The sequence below is a fragment of the Leucoraja erinacea genome, chromosome 9 (assembly GCF_028641065.1).
Source record: "Leucoraja erinacea ecotype New England chromosome 9, Leri_hhj_1, whole genome shotgun sequence".
In the NCBI taxonomy this organism is placed as follows: domain Eukaryota; kingdom Metazoa; phylum Chordata; class Chondrichthyes; order Rajiformes; family Rajidae; genus Leucoraja; species Leucoraja erinaceus.
The window spans coordinates 46,769,974-46,787,728 of NC_073385.1; the positions used below are offsets into that span (position 1 = coordinate 46,769,974).

Consider the following 17,755-nt stretch of genomic DNA (forward strand, 5'->3'; position numbering starts at 1 on the left):
TTCCGAGATCACTACCCTGGAGGTCCTAATTTTCAGCTTTTTACGTAACTCTCTTTCCATACTGCTGAACCTCCTTCCTTTTCTTATCTATATAATTTGGGCCAACATGCAGAACGACTTCCAGCTGCTCCCTCTTTTTAATTCTGGTCAGAGACCTCATTCAAATGAGTGGGGATATGCTTCACACGCCAGTCTTCGCTGGTGAAAAGTTGACCTGATGCAAAATACATCCTGCCCCTGAGTCCACTTAACAGACTTGATGTGCCCATAGAATGGCCATAGCGGCATTCAGTATAATCCAGGTGGTCAGTATGTCTATTGACTTAATTTTAAACTATTTTTTCTGTCAAAAAAAGGCAATGTAGCATTCCCTTCACATAAGGTCTGGAGTTTACAAGTCGTGGGTTTTGGTTGTTACGAACAGCTTTTATTGGGGAAAAAAAATGCGGAAAATATGTGAATGGGTCTATTGGACAGACTCACAATTCTGATACATTACCTGACAATGTAGAATTGTTATTGTTAGAGTTATTGTAGGTCTTTGGGCTAACCTTTGTGCTTGTCGCTCGCTGTTCCACAGAATTTCAAACGAGAGGAGCAGAATTTTGTGATTCAGAATGAAATCAACAACATGGCTTTCCTGACTGCAGATAATAAAAGCAAGATGTCTAAGGTAAATGTCAATTGCAGGATCCTTCACTTGCTGGATATATACCGGGATTTAATATGTTACACTATTTTGAAGTGAGGTATTTCAAAATCACAATGCAGTAAGCCCTTGTCTTAACAGACCTCATGATTTGGTTATAGTGGACTAACCTACTGACAGCTGCCCATGCCACCCCTGGCTTGCACTGTGCCCCCCCCCCCGGCTAGTAGTGCCAGCCGCCCACACCACCCTAGCTCATGCCGCCTACCCAGCCGTTCACAAATGGAATTCGACCACAAGTGTGAAGTGATCGAATGTAAGGGGAAAATATGCAATTAATAACATGATCCATAACAGCATTGATGTTTAAAGTGATATTGGGGTCCATAACTCCCTGAAAGTGATAAAATAAATACATAAAGTGGTGAAGAATGCATATTGTATGTTTGGCTTCATAGGTTGGGGCATTGAGTATAAGAGTCAGGAAACCATGACGCACCTTTATAGGACGTTGATTAGGCAACATTTGCAGTATGGCATGAGGTTCTGGTCGCCCCATTACATGAAGGCTTTGGAAAGGATGCAGAGGAGGTTTACTAGAATAATGCCTGGATTAGGGGGTATTAACTTCAAGGAGAGGTTGAACAGATCGTTTTCTCTAGAATGCCAGAGGATGTGGGGAGGCCTGATAGAAGTATATAAAATTATGAGCAGAATAGAGAGGTAGACAGTCAATACTTTTTTCCAAGGCTGGTAATATATACAAGAGAGCATAGATTTAAGGAGAGAGGGGCAAAGTTTAAAGGAGAAATGTGTGGGGCACAAAGGGCAGTTAGTGCCTGGATGCACTGCTGGGGGTGGTGGTTGAGGAAAATATGATAGTAGCATTTAAGAGACTTTTGGAAAGACATCTGGATATACAAAGAATAGGGGGATATGGATTATTTGCAGTCGGATAAGTGTTAATTATGGCATTATGTTTGGCACAGACATGTGCGTCGAAGGGCCTGTTCTTGTGCTGTGTCTTTCTATATTCTATCATCTTCCAGCCTCTGTTGCTATCTCAACCCTTCGCAACCCACCTCACATGAAACTAGTGTACAAAATGGAAGATAATGCAGGTCAGAAAGACGTAAATGTATGGAATCCAAGGGAAAACAAACAACATGGAAATCAAGTCTGTAACTGATGTTGCAGATCAGCCATAATCTGATCAAATGGTGGATTTTCTCAAGGAGGCAGATGATCTGCTTATGTTCTTATTTATTATTCTCAAAAACTGGTGAAATGAGCAGTTAAATAGCATGAATTTTAATACAGAAATATGAAATCATAGTTTGGTGATGAGAATGAGAAAATGCATTATAAACCAAGTTATATAATTATTTTTGTAGACTCTAGAAAAGACCTCAGTAATGATTAGCAATCAGAAAACTCAGATTTAAGATCATAGAAACATAGAAAATAGGTGCAGGAGGAGGCCATTCGGCCTTTTGAGCCAATGCCGCCATTCATTGTGATCATGGCTGATTGTCCCTAATCAATAACCCGTGCCTGCCTTCTCCCCATATCCCTTGATTCTACTAACTCCTAGAGCTCTATCTAACTCTCTCTTAAATCCATCCAGTGACTTGGCCTCCACTGCCCTCTGTGGCTGTGGAGGCCAAGGGTGGTACGCCTGGGACCGGCGCTCGGGGCGTAGGTTCCTGGTGGACACTGGAACGGAGGTTAGTGTTTCGCCTCCCTCCAGAGCAGACACACAGGCCCCCTCTTGACTGCAGCGAACGGGAGCCCCATCTGCACCTACGCCGTCTGTACCATCCCCATCATATTGGGCGCGTGCCATTTCACCTGGCATTTTGTTGTCGCAGTCGTGGGCGCAGATTTCTTGTGGGCGCAAGAGCTTCTAGTGGATGTGAAGGGCCAGCACCTTGTCAACGTGAAATCGTTGGAGGCGATTTCCTTGTGCCCTACTACAGTGGCAGCATTGGACAATGTCTACACCCAGGTTCTGGCTGAGTTTCCGGACTTTGCCAGCCCGAAACATGGGATCGAGCACCACATCCTCACCTCGGGCCCACCGCTCCACGCCCACACCATCAGGCTTGCCCCCGACAAGCTTCAGATGGCCAAGGCGGAGTTTCGCAACTTGGAGGCCACGGGCATCGTCCGGCGCTCCAACAGCCCATGGCCCTCCCCGCTTCACATGTTGCCGAAGGCTTCTGGGGCTGGCGGCCTTGTGGGGACTATCGCCGCCATAATCAGGCTATAACTGCTGACCGGTACCCGATTCCCCACATTCAAGGCTTCACAGCCCAGCTGGCCGGGGCTATGGTTTTCTCGAAGTTCGACTTAGTCCGCAGGTACCACCAAATCTCCATGCGATCGGAGGATGTCCCTAAAATGTCCTGATCATCGCCCCGTTTGGGTTGTTTGAATTCCTGGTGATGCCCTTTGGCCTCAAGAATGCCGTGCAGGCTTTCCAGCGCCTCATGGACACCGTGGGTCGAGGGTTGGATTTCATCTTCTTTTATTTGGACGACATCCAAGTGGTGAGTCACACATGGCAGGAACACTGCGCCTACCTTCGATTGTTGTGCCAGCGCCTTTGCGAGCATGGCCTGATGGTCAACCTCAGTATGTGCCAGTTCGGCCTCCGGGCCATTGAATTTCTAGGGCACGGGTGACATTGCATGGAGCAGTGCCTCTGTCTGACAGGTTTGAGGCCATACGCCGGTTCCCGCGGCCTTCCACAGTGCGAGGAGGTCCATTGGGACACTGTCGCTGTGGCAGTGTTCGAAGCGGCAAACGATGCCCTGGCTCGGGTGGTCATGCTGGTTCACCCGCAAGCAGACGCACTCACTGCTCTTACCGTGGATGCCTCGGACTCGGCGGGGTCCTGGAGCAGTGCTTCGACGGTCAATGGCGGCCTCTCGCATTCTTCAGCTGACAGCTGAACCCAGCGAAGTGTCTTGGGACCGGGAGTTGCTCACCTTACATCTCGCGGTGCGGCATTTCCGGTACTTCTCGGAGGGCTGGCACTTCGTGGCCTTCACGGACCATAAGCCCCTTACATTCACGTTCGCCAAGGTCTCGGATCCTTGGTCCGCCCGCTAGCAGCACCAGCTGACAGCCATATCGGAATACACCACCGACGTCCGGCACATCGCCGGTAAATGCAACCCGGTGGTGGACGCCTTGTCCATGGAGATTGCAGCCGTGCTCAACTCAGCCGTCGGGATAGACTACTACGCCTTGGCAGCAGCACAGCTGACGGACGAGGAAATGCCAGCTTACCGCACCGAGATCTCCGGATTGGTGCTAGAAGATGTGCCGTTGGGTCCCTCGGGTGGTTCCATTTTATGCGATGTGTCCACAGGATAGCCGCGGCCAGTTGTCCCGCCGCGGCCTGGCACCATCGGGTTTTCGAGGTGATCCACGGTCTGCCCCACCCGTCGATCCAGGCCACTGTTGCCATGGTGGCGGCAAGGTTCATCTGGCACGGTCTGCGGAAACAGATTGGTCGCTGGGCACGGGCATGCATCCCGTGCCAGTCGTCCAAGATGCATCAGCACGTCCTTGCACCCATACAGGATATCTCGGTGCCACACCAGCAGTTCGACCACATGCACGTGGACATCGTGGGGCCGCTGTCGCCATCCCGGGGTGTTACATCTACTGACGGTGGTAGATAGTTTTACGCGGTGGCCAGAGGCCATACCGCTCGTAAACACTTCCGCCCAGATGTATTCTCGGGCCCTGGTGGAAAATTAGATTGCCCACTTCGGGGTTCCCCCTGGACATCACTTCGGTCAGGGGCCCCCAGTTCACATCCGAGCTGTGGTCCGCGATGGCTCGCCTGCTGGGGACGCAGCTCCACCATTCGACAGCATACCATCCCCCAGTCAAATGGGTTGGTAGAGCGATTCCAGGCACGACTCCAGGCCTCAGATCTGCCACCGCCTGGGATCCTGTCCAGGCCCCGACAGCGGACGTGGCCAATCAGTGCCATGTCCCGGCGACGCCCCTTCCTGACTGACAGAAGAGGAGACCAATCTGCATGGCGGTGACTGACAGGAATCTGCGCATGTGCTTTTTTTACGATTTTTAAACCTTAATAACTTTTACAATATATTATCAATTGGAATGAAACTTGTTGCACTCGCAGCACAGGTGAACGGTGAGTAAGCTGGCCAAAAAAAATCGTAATGCTATCACGTACCATTTTTGTGCAAATAGAAAAACCGCGCAAACCGGAAGAGCACAAGATCATTGTTTTAGTTATGTATAGAAGATAGATAGATTCCTGAACTGATAAAGAATGGCTGGTCAGGGGAACTAACTGACTATTTCTACTTATGGATGCAAGTGCCAGCATTACAGAATATCACATTCAGGAAAGAAAAGAAACATTTTGGAGTGGGTGGAGAGATTTGTGGATTTGTGATTTTTTTTTAAGCATTCTGAATTTGGTGTGTGTCGGAAGGCACTGCAGATGTTGGTTTAAACCAAAGATAGACTCAAAATGCTGGAGCAACTCAGCGGGACAGCCAGCTTCTCTGGAGAGAAGAAATGGGTGATGTTTTGGGTTGAGTCCCTTCTTCAGACTCTCATTTTGTGTCCATCCTGAATTTTGTGTGTGGTTGGAGTTCAGAACATGGGATACATTGCTAAGCCATTTTGCCAGTAACACACAGCACTTACTAAACAGCATAACCTATTATTTTTGGTGAAATATTATTCATGCAATCTATTGTATTGTTGTTAACAATTTATTTTATATTAGGCAGAAGGACAAAGCCAAGAACGGAAAACAATTCAGCGTAGAGGGGATTATTACTCGGTACAGACATCACTGATTGTGGCTGCTGTTAAAAAGTTACTTCCTATTGGTTTAAATATGTGCACTGCGGGAGACCAAGAATTAATCTCATTGGCCAAGCAGAGATACAATCTGGTAATTTTTCCATTTTTTTCTTGTGTATTCTTTTCTACATTTTTAAAACATGAGCAGCAGATTCAACAAGTTTAACTGCATGTTTAAGTTGCATCTAAATATTCCTCATTTCGATTATAACAGGTTTTGATTAATGCATTTAAAAACAAAATGTGCCTTGATCTTAGCTTCACATGATCTCCTTAATATTTCCTGACTTTGGAGCTCTTTTGCTAAGAATGATTTGCTGAAGATTAGATCGCATGGAATCGAGGGGGAGCTAGCTAACTGGATTAAAAAATTAGCTTCATGGAAGGAAGCAGAGGGTGATGGTGGAAAGTTGTTTTTTTGGACTGGAATGCGGTGACTAGTGTGCCTCAGAGATGGTTGCTGTTTATGGTTTATGTTAATTATGTGGATGAGAATGTATAAAGCATGATTAGTAAGTTTGCAGATGACACTAAAGTAGGTGGTATCGTAGTCAGTGGAGATAGGTATCAAAAATTACAGCAGGTTTATGATCAGCTGAGCAATTGAGCAGAGAAATGGCTAGTGGAGTTTAAAGCAAATAAGTGCAAGGTGTTGCATTTTGGGAAGTCAACCAGTGCCGGACCTACACAGTGAATGACAAGGCCCAAGGGAGTGTTGTAAAGCAGAGAGATCTAGAAGTACAGGTATATAGTTTCCTGGAAGTGCCATCACAGGTAGATAGTGTGGTAAAGACGGATGTTGGTACACTGGCCATCAGTCACAGCATTGAAGATAGAAAGTCGAAATTTTACCTTACGGTTGTACAAGATGTTGTTGAGGGTACATTTGTGATATAGTGTTCAGGTTTGGTCACCCTCCTATAGGAAGGATGTCATTAAGCTGGAAAGAGTGCAGAGAAGAATTTCAAGGATGTTGCCAGTACTTGAGTGCCTGAGTTACAGGGAAAGATTTGGTAGGCAAGGACTTTATTCCTTAGAGCCCAGGAGGCCGAGGGATAATTTTATAGTGTTGATAAAATCATGAGGGGAATAGATAGGGTGAATGCACAGTTTTTTACCAAGGGTCGGAGAATCATGAACCAGAGGATATAGGTTTAAAGTGAGAGGGGTAAGATTTAATAGAAACTTGAGGGACAACTTTTTCACAGAGGGTGGTGGGGATGTGGAACGAGCTGCCAGAAGAGGTAGTTCAGGTAGGTACGATAACAGCATTTAAAGTACATTGATAGGAAAGGTTTTCAGGGATAACATTGGGAAATGGGACAGGATATTTTAATTCCCATGAGTGAGTTGTGCCAAAGGGCCTGTTTCCATGATGTATGACGCTATACTGCTAAGTAAAACTTGATATACAGTAGAGGCATTTGCTGTTAGATGCCCCCAGATGTGCTTGTCGGGTTTTGCCAATAAGTAGACATATGTCTCGGGCTGCCTGCTCACAAACATGAGCACACTATTTAATTCTCTAAATGTCTTGATTAAAGCTGTTTTGTTCTATCAACAGAAAGACACAGATGAAGAAGTTAAAGAATTCCTCGCAAATAACTTACATTTACAGGATAAGGTAAGATTTAAACTAAAATTTCTCCCAAATTGTGATCAAATGTTACATCCAACTTTGTCGTATTTGGTTCCACTGGAACGTCTCAGCTAAAATATTGTCAGGTTTTGAATTTCATATACTGAATGTCTTGTGATCTCCAAGCATTTAATATCTCGAGTCAAGACTTTTTTTAAGCATTTGGTTTATTGCTTAACCTGCATTTCATTTTAAGCAAGTGGGATCCTAACATGTAATTTGATCATAATTCACATCCTCATTAAAAGAGCCTTGTTTAAATAGTCAACCAATTATTTGGCATGTTAAAATGTTCTCACAAAATCAGTTCACAGCAAAAAGGCAATCTCTACAAACTTACCAACTTTTGATTAAGGCGAGACCTGTGCTCTTTTAAATGGTTATACAAACTATCCTCACCAGGAACAGAAAGGAGATCAGTCTAATTGGATTGCACAATTATTCCGAAAAAGTAGATTTGTATTTTCAACCTTGCATGTGAGTTACAGTTGTGAAGGAGGAGGGAATAATGTCTTATTGGATGCTGTATGAATCTATGACTCTATGGGTAGGTGGCATTAGCATAGATGGGGCATCTTGTGCAGCATTGGCAAATTGGGCCAATGTCCCTGTTTCCATACTGTATGGCTCTATGACCAAGTGAATACTGTAATATGTATCTTGGATAATAAGAAAATTTCCCTGGAGCTTGGGACCACAACAGTGCAGGAAGAAATGGAATAAGCCTGATGGAGAAATACAATTGCCATCTGTAGTCAGTAGCTTATGTAAGCTTTGTGCAGTCACAGCACGACAATTCCACTGCAGCAGCACTGGTTGACTCATCCAGGAAATGAGAGCATTCAGTCATATTCCTTATTTGATGTCATCACTTGATCATAATCCTGAAACTTCCTACATAACTACACTAGCTTCTTATCAGCTCCAGTTCAAGGTTCAAGAAAAACCGCTCCCCCCCCCCCCCCCCCCCCCCCTCCCCCCCCCCTACACACCATCTCAGCCCCCCTTCATGGCTGTCATGGCTGCCATGGAAGGACATTCCGGGGATTTTAGGAAGTGTTTTCAAGGTAAAAATTTAGCACAGAATTTGTTAATGCTTCAGAGATATTGCCTGCATCTTGATTAATTTACTAATCAAATAACTGGGTTCAGGTCAGTGTTTTGAAACCCAATCAGCAAAGGCAACTTCCATTGCAACCCAATTCATATCTGAAGTTCTATGAAATGACACAACAATTTATTCGTCAATATTAAATGAAAATCTGCTTTTGCCATATATCGGTGGCTACGTTCTGTTGATATTACTATCCTTCAAGTTCAAGTTACATTTATTGTCACATGCACCAATTGGTACAGTGAGATTTGAGTTACCATACAGCCATACAAATAAAAAGAACAAAATACACGATAGAGTTTAACATGAACATCCCCACACAGCGGAATCAACATTTCCCACTGTGAGGGAAGGCAATAAAGTTCAATCATCTTCCTCTTTGTTCTCCCATGGTCCTTCACTCTACCCTCTGCAGTTTGATGACCCAGCAGTTCGATGGCAGCTTAACTTGTATAAAGATATTGCCAAGCCTGAAGAGAGAATGGATCCTCAGAAGATTGTGGAACGTGTGCAAAAGATTTCAGCTGCTGTTTTTCACTTGGAACAGGTAACCAGAATAAACAGTAACATTCATTATATAAATGTGTTAAATTCCATAATCTCTTGTAAGAAAATAAACAATTATCTTGTGAACAAAGATAAATGCAGTTGCACAAAATATCACAATCACTAAGTGAAAATGGAACCACCTGAAGGTGGTTCCTAAAAATACACAACCCAATTTTAGTGAATTCCTTATTGGTGGCAATACATAGATCTTTAAAGTCGATAGTATCTTGTTATAAATGAGATATCTTATTCGTCCAGATATTTAGCAAATTAGGACAGAATGATAATCTTTTATTGCAGAGGCAACGTTATTGCTATCTCAGAAATGTTTCACCACTTTGTAGAGATTTGGAAGGCTAGCTAGCAAAGAATGAGCTTGTCATGCTTTTCACACACAAACAGCTGCTGCTTGATATTGATCTTTAATATGCTCTTGGGAAATTTGGTAATTTATGCATCAGCAGCACATGAACTTTGCATATAATACAGCTTAGTTTGGGTGAAATTTGGGAGAATTTTGATGCATTCCTGGAAAAATAAGCGAGTTTGTTATTTACTATGTAATGGATAGATTCAGGGAAAAAATTACATTTTGGCCATTTTATTCTGATTCATCCCATTGGAACAAAATCTAAAGGAAATAATTGAAATAGTGGATGAAAATTACAAATTATTTATTTTTCAATAATATCCAGTTGCCTATTGAAAATAAATCTCTCTGCCTTAAGAAATAGCTAAGCTAATATATGTTGACGTTGACAAGGTCCTCAAAATGACACAGAATTTGGAGAAAAATAGAAAGGTGCCTTAAGTAACGTTTTGATCATTTAAAGCAGTAATAGTCATATTTCAGTTTGAATCTGTCTACCTATTTTCTGGACTAGCTTGTACCTTTGTTGAGATTATCAGCAAGAGTTGGCAGCAAAGCTTTGAAGTGACAAAGACCCTCCTACATATATAATAATGTCAACCTCCATGTAATGTAGGAGCAAAATGGAAAGGCGTTGAAGTAACGGGTGATTTATTAATCTGATGCGCACCAGGAGGCCTACCAAAGCTAACCTATCAAATGTGACTTTGGTACTGTTTTTATATTCTCAGATGACAAGATTACTCAGAAACTTGACAGTAAAATAAGGTCTTAGTTACATAAATTTGACTAACAATAAAATGAGGTATTGCACAGAAACATGACAAATGGTAAAACGAGGTCTTAATTACATAAACTTGACTAACAATAAAACAAAGTCTTCTTTACCCTACAACAGAGAAAAATGTGGTGAACACCAACAGAATGGTGCTTACAACGGTGCTCAGAATATTTTTGAGGGCTCTACAGCAGATTTGTTTAGTTTAGAGATACAGCACGGAAACAGGCCCTTCGGCCCACTGAGCCCGCACCAACCATCTATCCCCGCACATTAACTTTATGCTACACATACTAGGGACAATTTATACTTAGACCAAGCCAATTAACCTACAAACCTGTATGTCTTTGGAATGTGGGAGGAAACCGAAGATGTCGGAGGAAACCCACACAGTTACGGGGAGAACGTAAAACTCCGTACAGACAGTACCCTTAGTCAGGATCGAACGCAGAATGCTGCAAGCATTGTAAGGCAGCAACTTTACCACTGCGCCACCATGCTGCCCTTTTGTGAAGGCCATGAGAAAGTCAAGGAACACTGAACCGCTTTGCTCAATCGGCTAAAGTGTCTTCAGAGATGCATTGTGCCTATATATACCGTGCAACATAGATCAGATTTAAATGAATTTCAGGAAGCAAAATGAAGTAGATCTTACAGTAGTAATTATCAGTATTATGTCCTTTAAAACTCAGTTTGCTTCTGAATCCAATAGCCTTAATTTTCTAAGTTCTACTTAGTCCATAACTAGTGATCAAATGCCCTGAACTACATTTACATAATGACTGCAACAAAGCACCAGTGGAAGAGCAATGTTTAGTTTAGTTTCTTATTTTCACGTGTGCCAAGTTATAGTGCAAAGCTTTTGTTTGCATGCTTCACAGTCATAGAAATGACTATACATGAGTACAATCGAGCTATCCACAGTGCACAGATAAATGATAAAGGGCTCAATATTTAGTGCAAGATATAACATTGAAGTCTTTTAAGCCCTGAATTCCCAAATGAAGCTGTGTACATGTAGAGGACGAGAGTTCCTGTCAGATAAACTCCATTGAAAATAACACATTTAGGGAGCTTGTACTTTATTATGAGTCCTTTAATCTCTGAATGTTCTAATCAATCCTAATTTTAATAATGGCACGCACCATTAGGACACAGTATTTTCCTGGCAAATCTGGCCCTTCATTAAGCAAGTAATTTTTTATTTTTTTTTTAAGGTGGAGCAGCCACTGCGGTCAAAGAAGACAGGCTGGCAAAAGCTCTTGTCCAAACAACGCAAAAGAGCAGTGGTTGCCTGCTTCCGGATGGCACCACTTTATAACCTGCCCAGGTAGAAGTGATGTTGTGTTCTATATGTGTGTGTATATATATATATATATATATACATAATATATCTCAAGAAACAACTGTAATGAATACCTGTAATGATCATTTCTATTTATTCGTTATCTTATTTGCCTACTCTCTTGAATTTTTATTTATTTATTTAATTATCAGCTTTCATTGGATAAAGCTTCCTTTTATATATTAACAATCACTCCCAATCTTTATTTCCAATCTTTAAGTCTGCTTCCATGTTACGTTCCTTGTTCCAGAAGATGAGCAATGACCTGTACTTTAATGTTTGGACTAAGAACATCCTTAGTAACTTTTCCCTGTGAGCTTTTCGTCCTCCTTTTCCATAAGAAAGTTTCTGATTCAATTTGGAGCCCTAATGATGCCAAGAGTTGGGTTGAGATGGTCATGTGAGAAATTACATTGTAAACCTATTTCTTTTAAGTTATTGTTAACTGTGAGATGCTTGCCAAACAGCTTTTATATTACTGTAAAGAGGTTTGTGAAGCTAGTCAATAAATCATGTATGTCCATGATATTCACCTTAGGCACTATATCTATGCACATTTGTCTTTGGCAAACACATATTTACATACTTTTAAAGAAGTCAGTTTAATACTGTGAATTAATTGCAGGAACATTGCATTCATTCACAGTACATGGAGAAGTATCCCACAGTTAATTCAGAAACAACTGTGCTTTTAAATTGATCAATGCAAAAAAATGTATCCCTTTTCTTTAGACACAAAATTAACATTTACTTCCTGAACGCCTATCAACGTCTGTGGCTGGAAAAGCTATATAAGAACACTGACTTTGAGAATCTTATCGTCTGTTTGACGGTAAAGTAACATTTGATTGATAGACACTGCTTCCTGTCCTGTGCAAATATTCTCCTTGGCACACCAACCGTGTTCAGTTTGTACAGTAAACCTTACAGAATCTGATTGGTCAATACATCAACCAAAACCCTCTGCAATCTTGCACGGAGAAAGATATAATGAATAATGCAAGTGTTCAAACAGCTATCCACACACTTTCAGACATCTTATGATGTCTTTACTATGATAAAGTTGATATACTAAAATTGGTCATTGATACAGTATAGGCTGTGTATCTGCATTATAGCACATGAAGGATTCATTGAATCATTGAGGGTAACGGATTTTTACCAGTATATGAACCAGTACAATGTTAAGTTTTCATCTCATCTTATGCGGGTTACTTTTGCACAGAAGATGCTGATGCAATAACAATAATATATATATTTGAGATATTGGAGGAAAGGTAGGCTGGATGCACCAATTAAAACAGTCCTTAAAGATTCTAGAATTATTTTGTTGACTGTTACCAATACATGAGCTAATTGCAGTGTAATCAAAAACTATAATTAAAATAAATGAGCTCAATGACATCCGTACCTAATCAGAATAGCGAGTGTCTGCTTATGATGGAACTGCCTTCATCCTATTTCTGTTTCCTCTTGTTTTTCTTTCACTTCAGTCATATATGAACATCTAAACATTTGGGGACCATTCTCTACACCATTCATACTTTAATTAATGTTATCATGATATGTGACCGTGAAACACCATTGACCAATCAGAGGGCTGAAGTTGTACAAATCTCTACTAATTAACTTTAACTGTTATTTCAAATAATAAGTGTCCCTTAATCTACTAAAAGCTGTGTCTCACTCCTCCCAATTTTACTATACCCTCCCGCTTCCTAGGCATCGTGCTGTTAATCTCTTCCTTCAGAGTTATCAGAAATCATGGATAGAGACAGAGGAGTACTCATTTGAGGAGAAACTAATTGAGGACTTAGCTGTAAGTACTGGCACCTGTGCAACTGGTTTCGACCTCCAGCACAAGTGGCCATGCTGCATTCTGCAAGTAGTGCTGTGGCCAAGCTGCCTACAAAATGTGCAACCTTTCTCTGTCGATTATCAAAGATTGGTTTTGGGGGTAGTTGTTTTCTCTTGACGCTTTGCATTGGAAGCAGGAATGAAAACCTGGTTACTGTGAATGGTAGGTACCTTTTGAGCTGAGTAAGATGGACTGGCTTTTGCACTTATCAGCTTGTACTTGACACCGAATCGGAGTAACACACAGTGGAAGTAATAATTAGGTAGATGTCTGCAAGAATTGATTGTTCTGGAGTAACAAAGTAAACAAATTGAAAGGTTTTTTTCTGTGAGTGAGATTTGATCTGTAGAATGCAATTTATAAATGAGTTTCTACTCACAAAATATTTTTATCTTTTAAGTATTACTTTCACCTCTTTCTCTGTAAAAATTATTTAGCCCAGAGGGTGGCAACTGACCTACTTCTAGACCACTGCCAATGTGCCCTGCAAAACTTTCCCAGGAGGCATTGAGGAGTTACATACAATAATCGTGCATAATTTCCTTGCCCGTCCAGATGTAGAAGTACGTCAGTTTCCATTTTAAAGCTCAGACAGTTGCCATAGCTCCAAAACCTCAATGTATGTCTGTGGTGGAGCAATGTCATTAGCTACTAACTTTTATTTTCCATTGTATATGTCATAGTATGAGAGAGGACCCATGGCTCTGAATATTAATATGCATTGGAAAGCTATGCTGCATGTTTAATTATAAAATAATAGATCACTTAGTGTGTTACAAGGCTTTGAATAACCAGAAATTTGAGAAATGGTATTAGGACTGGCCCACTTAGCCCAGACTCTTCTCCACCCTCCAACAATATGATGGCTAATGTTCTACATCAACACCATTTTCATGCGCTGTCCTCGTATCTCTTGCTTTCTCTACTCTCCAGCAACCTATCTATCTCAGTTTGTAAAGCAGTTATTGACTGGGCTGCCACACTTTAGTGGGTAGAAAATTCCAAAGATTCACCACCGAGTGAATTTAAAAAAAAATCTTGTTGTTTCAATATTAATGTGTTTATCTCCCATTTAGAGAACATCCCAGACTCTATACTCAGGAGAAACATCCTCCCTCCAACGACTTTGTCGATCCCTCAAAGTATTTTATATGTCTTCATGAGATTAGGTCCCATTCTGCTAAATTCTTGTGTTTCGAGTCCCAGCCTGCTCAGTGCCTACACTTGTGATACACCTAGCACCCTGGCAACCAGTCTGATTAACCTTTGCTGCACTTCTTATATAGCAAGCAGATTGTTATAATAAGGAGACCAAAATTGTCCAAGCGCAGTCTCATCTGGATCCTGCATAATTGTAGTTTTCTCTTGTTCATATCATAACAAATTGGCAGTAAAGCAGGTCACATAAAATTATCTTCATCAGAGGTTGTATAAGAGCTTTGTAACAAACTATCAGATCTTAATTTTAGTTGATATGTGATTCTGGAGTTTTATAAATTGCATTGAATGTGAATGTGTTACTAGGCTATGCTTGCCTGTGTACTATTCTGTGCTGAATGTGAAGGGTATAAGGACACCACTTTTAGTAGTTGAAATATTTTTTGCAAGATTTATTGTGTTGCAATTTCATTTATCAAGTGTACGATTACATTATAGTTCACATTGAGCAGTGTATTGTGATACCTGGAATAATGTTAAGTACGTGAAAGATAGCATTTGCTTACTTGCAAGATAAAAGATAGATTGTAACAAAAGCAAAAATATTAAGATAGACACAAAATGCTGGAGTAACTCAGAGGGACAGGCAGCATATCTGGAGAGAAAGGATGGGTAACTTGTCTGAACAAGGATCTCGACCCGAAACGTCACCTATTCCTTCTCTCCAGAGATTCTGCCTATCCCGTTGAGTTACTCTAGCATTTTGTGTCTATCTTCGGTTTAAACCAGCATCGGCAATTTCTTCCTACACAATATTAAGATAGAGTCTGGTTACAGGTTTGTTCTGCTGGGAGAATTTGTACTGATAATTAAAGTCTGCTATTCTGGGATGAAAATAAATTAGTTTTCTATTGGTATGGTCACGTTGTTAACATTACTGATTTAAGCCATTCTAACTTAGCTTTATTTGGATGTTACTTTCATTTCTACAGATATCAAAGCAGTCCAAAACCACAGGTCCTGGACAATGCTTCGTTCTTTGCTGATAATTAGCTTGACTCGCTTGCCACAATGACCAAGCAGTAACCAACCAGTACAAGTGAAATTCTAACAACAGTTCCTTTTCAACTATAATCACATTAATAGTTCTTCCTGCATTGATCAGAAAGTCATTTTGATCCGCCACATAAATGCCATGGTTACCACTGGTGGTCTCAGGCTCATTATTCAGTAATGAATGTCACTTCCTGACTCTCAACAGCTTTGAGAGCAACAGCCAAATAACAGTTGTTCAGTAGTTCAGCATCTCATCCTCTGGTCTAAATACTGATCCTTGGCACCTTGCCTGCAGCATGTACTGCCTACAAGATGCACTGCAGCAATTAAATGCACAGGTGCAACAAAACACAAGCCAGTTTCCCTACCGAGTCACCACATGCCATTCTGATTACGGGTCAAAAACTGCAAAATTGTCTAGTTAAAAACAATAAGCAATTCTACCTGCTCTGGTTCATTACAGCAACCTTCCACTACCACATCAGGCCAATTCGGGACTCATAACGGATGCTGCCCTTAACAGTGAGGCACAGGGTAGAGCCGCAGCCTCACAACACGATCCTGATCTTGGGTGCTGTCTATGTGGAGTTTGCATGTTCTCCTGTGACTGCCTGGGTTTCTTCCAGGTGCTCCAATTTCCTCCCACACCCCAAAGACTTGCTGGTTTGTAGGTTAATTGGCCCTCTGTAAAAATTACCCCTAGTGGGACAACATCGAAGTAGTGTGAGCGGGTGATCGATGGTTAGCGTGGACTTGGTGGGCTTAATGGGTGTTTCCGTGCTATATCTCTAAACTAAACAAAACAAAACTGGTGCCTGCTGTGAGAAGAAAATTGCTTGGCAATGAATTAACATAGAAAGAGCCTTGCCAACATACACATCTAAACTGTCGTACATTCCAAGTTACATGACTAAGTAAATGTGGAAGTCTTGAGAAAGTAGGATTATTTATTTGGGTACAAATGATTCTTCTTGCCCCAATTAGCTTTAGATGACTTCCCCTCTAACATAGTGTGAGGTGCAAGAACCTTGATTCTTCACTATTAGTCTCCAATCAGAGGTTCTCCAACAATGAATCATGCCCGGCCAATGTTTCAGCAAAGCCTGTAAAATATCCAGACTAGGACTGATAAGTGGCAGAACTTGGGACAATGTTAGTGCTGGCCATTGGCACGTGTGAGCTGGAAGTCATCCAGTCAGCCTCTCCTAAATGTCAGTGGTGCCACCACACCAGTGACTTCTGTATCCCCTACCACCTCCATCATGGGAGCTGTGGTTAATCAGTATTATCAGGTTAATCCTGATTACAACAGGTTGAAGTTAGACACTTTGTCCTTCCTGGCTCATCTGTTGATTCTTCAAAACTTCCCCACAATTCTAAAGCGCATATCAAAAACATGATAGACTGTAACACCTGACCTACATCCTGGCACAGTAACATTTTGAAAGCTAAACACTCAGTGCAGCAACACTGTGATGATATTACTGGAGCAAGTAACTAAAGACCGATGGGCCACGATGGCAGAAAGTTAAATTCATATGAATAAATAAATTGGGAATTAATAAGTTAGTTTCAGTAAAAGTGATTAGAAAACTGCTAGGTTGTTGTAAAAGCACAGTCAGTTCCCCAATGGCTTTTGGGGGGGGGGAAATTATCCGTCCTAACTTTGCTGGTCCTTCTCTGATCCCAGACCCACAGTCATGTGGTAGATTCGTAACTGAAATGAACTAGCAAGCCATTTACTTCACAGACATTCAGATGACTATTCAGTGCTGACACACACATCACATAATTATTATTTTTTTAAACCACACAAGACATTGGAATCTCATAGCAATTGAAAACTGAATGGACATTTGATATCTTATAAGGAGGGAAGGGTGCAAACAAACAAACTAATGAAATCATTTGAACATGCAATGGGAAAATAAAATATAGCAAATGTTATTGGTGCAATATCAATGATTGAGCATCAACATGATTTGAGAACCAACAACTAACTGTCAGTTCAATTGCTGAATATTATAACAAGACAGAAGAACACAGCTGCTGAAAGCCATGCTGAACAGACCTGAGAATGTAATATCAGTAAAAAGTGGTAGGTTGAGAAAATGGGGGTGAGTATAGAATTTGTCAAAAATTGTAATCACAGGAGTTGAAGGGAGGACCGCCTGGAAACAAGAGTATCCTGGCTTTCTTTGCTGAACCCAGAGTCCTGAGACACAAGATATGGTAAAAAGAACCAAAGCACATAACAAAAAAAACAAATTGCTGGAGGAACTCAGTGGGTTAGACAGCTGTTGTGGAGAGAAATGGACACCATTTTTGGGGTGGGACCCTTCTTCCCAACCTGAAATGTCATCTGTCCATTTT

At 41.6% G+C, this 17,755-nt stretch overlaps 1 protein-coding gene across 3 annotated transcripts in view; it reads left to right on the forward strand.

Moving 5' to 3' along the window:
- Nucleotides 1-17,755, forward strand: part of ryr3 (ryanodine receptor 3) — a 324,483-nt gene that overhangs the window by 250,428 nt on the left and 56,300 nt on the right. For 2 of the 3 annotated variants that reach the window (XM_055640726.1, XM_055640728.1), the window contains 6 exons: nucleotides 581-673; nucleotides 5,436-5,606; nucleotides 7,080-7,139; nucleotides 8,684-8,815; nucleotides 11,183-11,295; nucleotides 12,043-12,142. In XM_055640726.1, the coding sequence (XP_055496701.1) occupies nucleotides 581-673; nucleotides 5,436-5,606; nucleotides 7,080-7,139; nucleotides 8,684-8,815; nucleotides 11,183-11,295; nucleotides 12,043-12,142 (669 nt within the window). Of the gene's footprint in view, nucleotides 1-580; nucleotides 674-5,435; nucleotides 5,607-7,079; nucleotides 7,140-8,683; nucleotides 8,816-11,182; nucleotides 11,296-12,042; nucleotides 12,143-13,032; nucleotides 13,130-17,755 lie in introns of all 3 variants that reach the window. The other variant, XM_055640727.1, reaches the window with a different exon arrangement.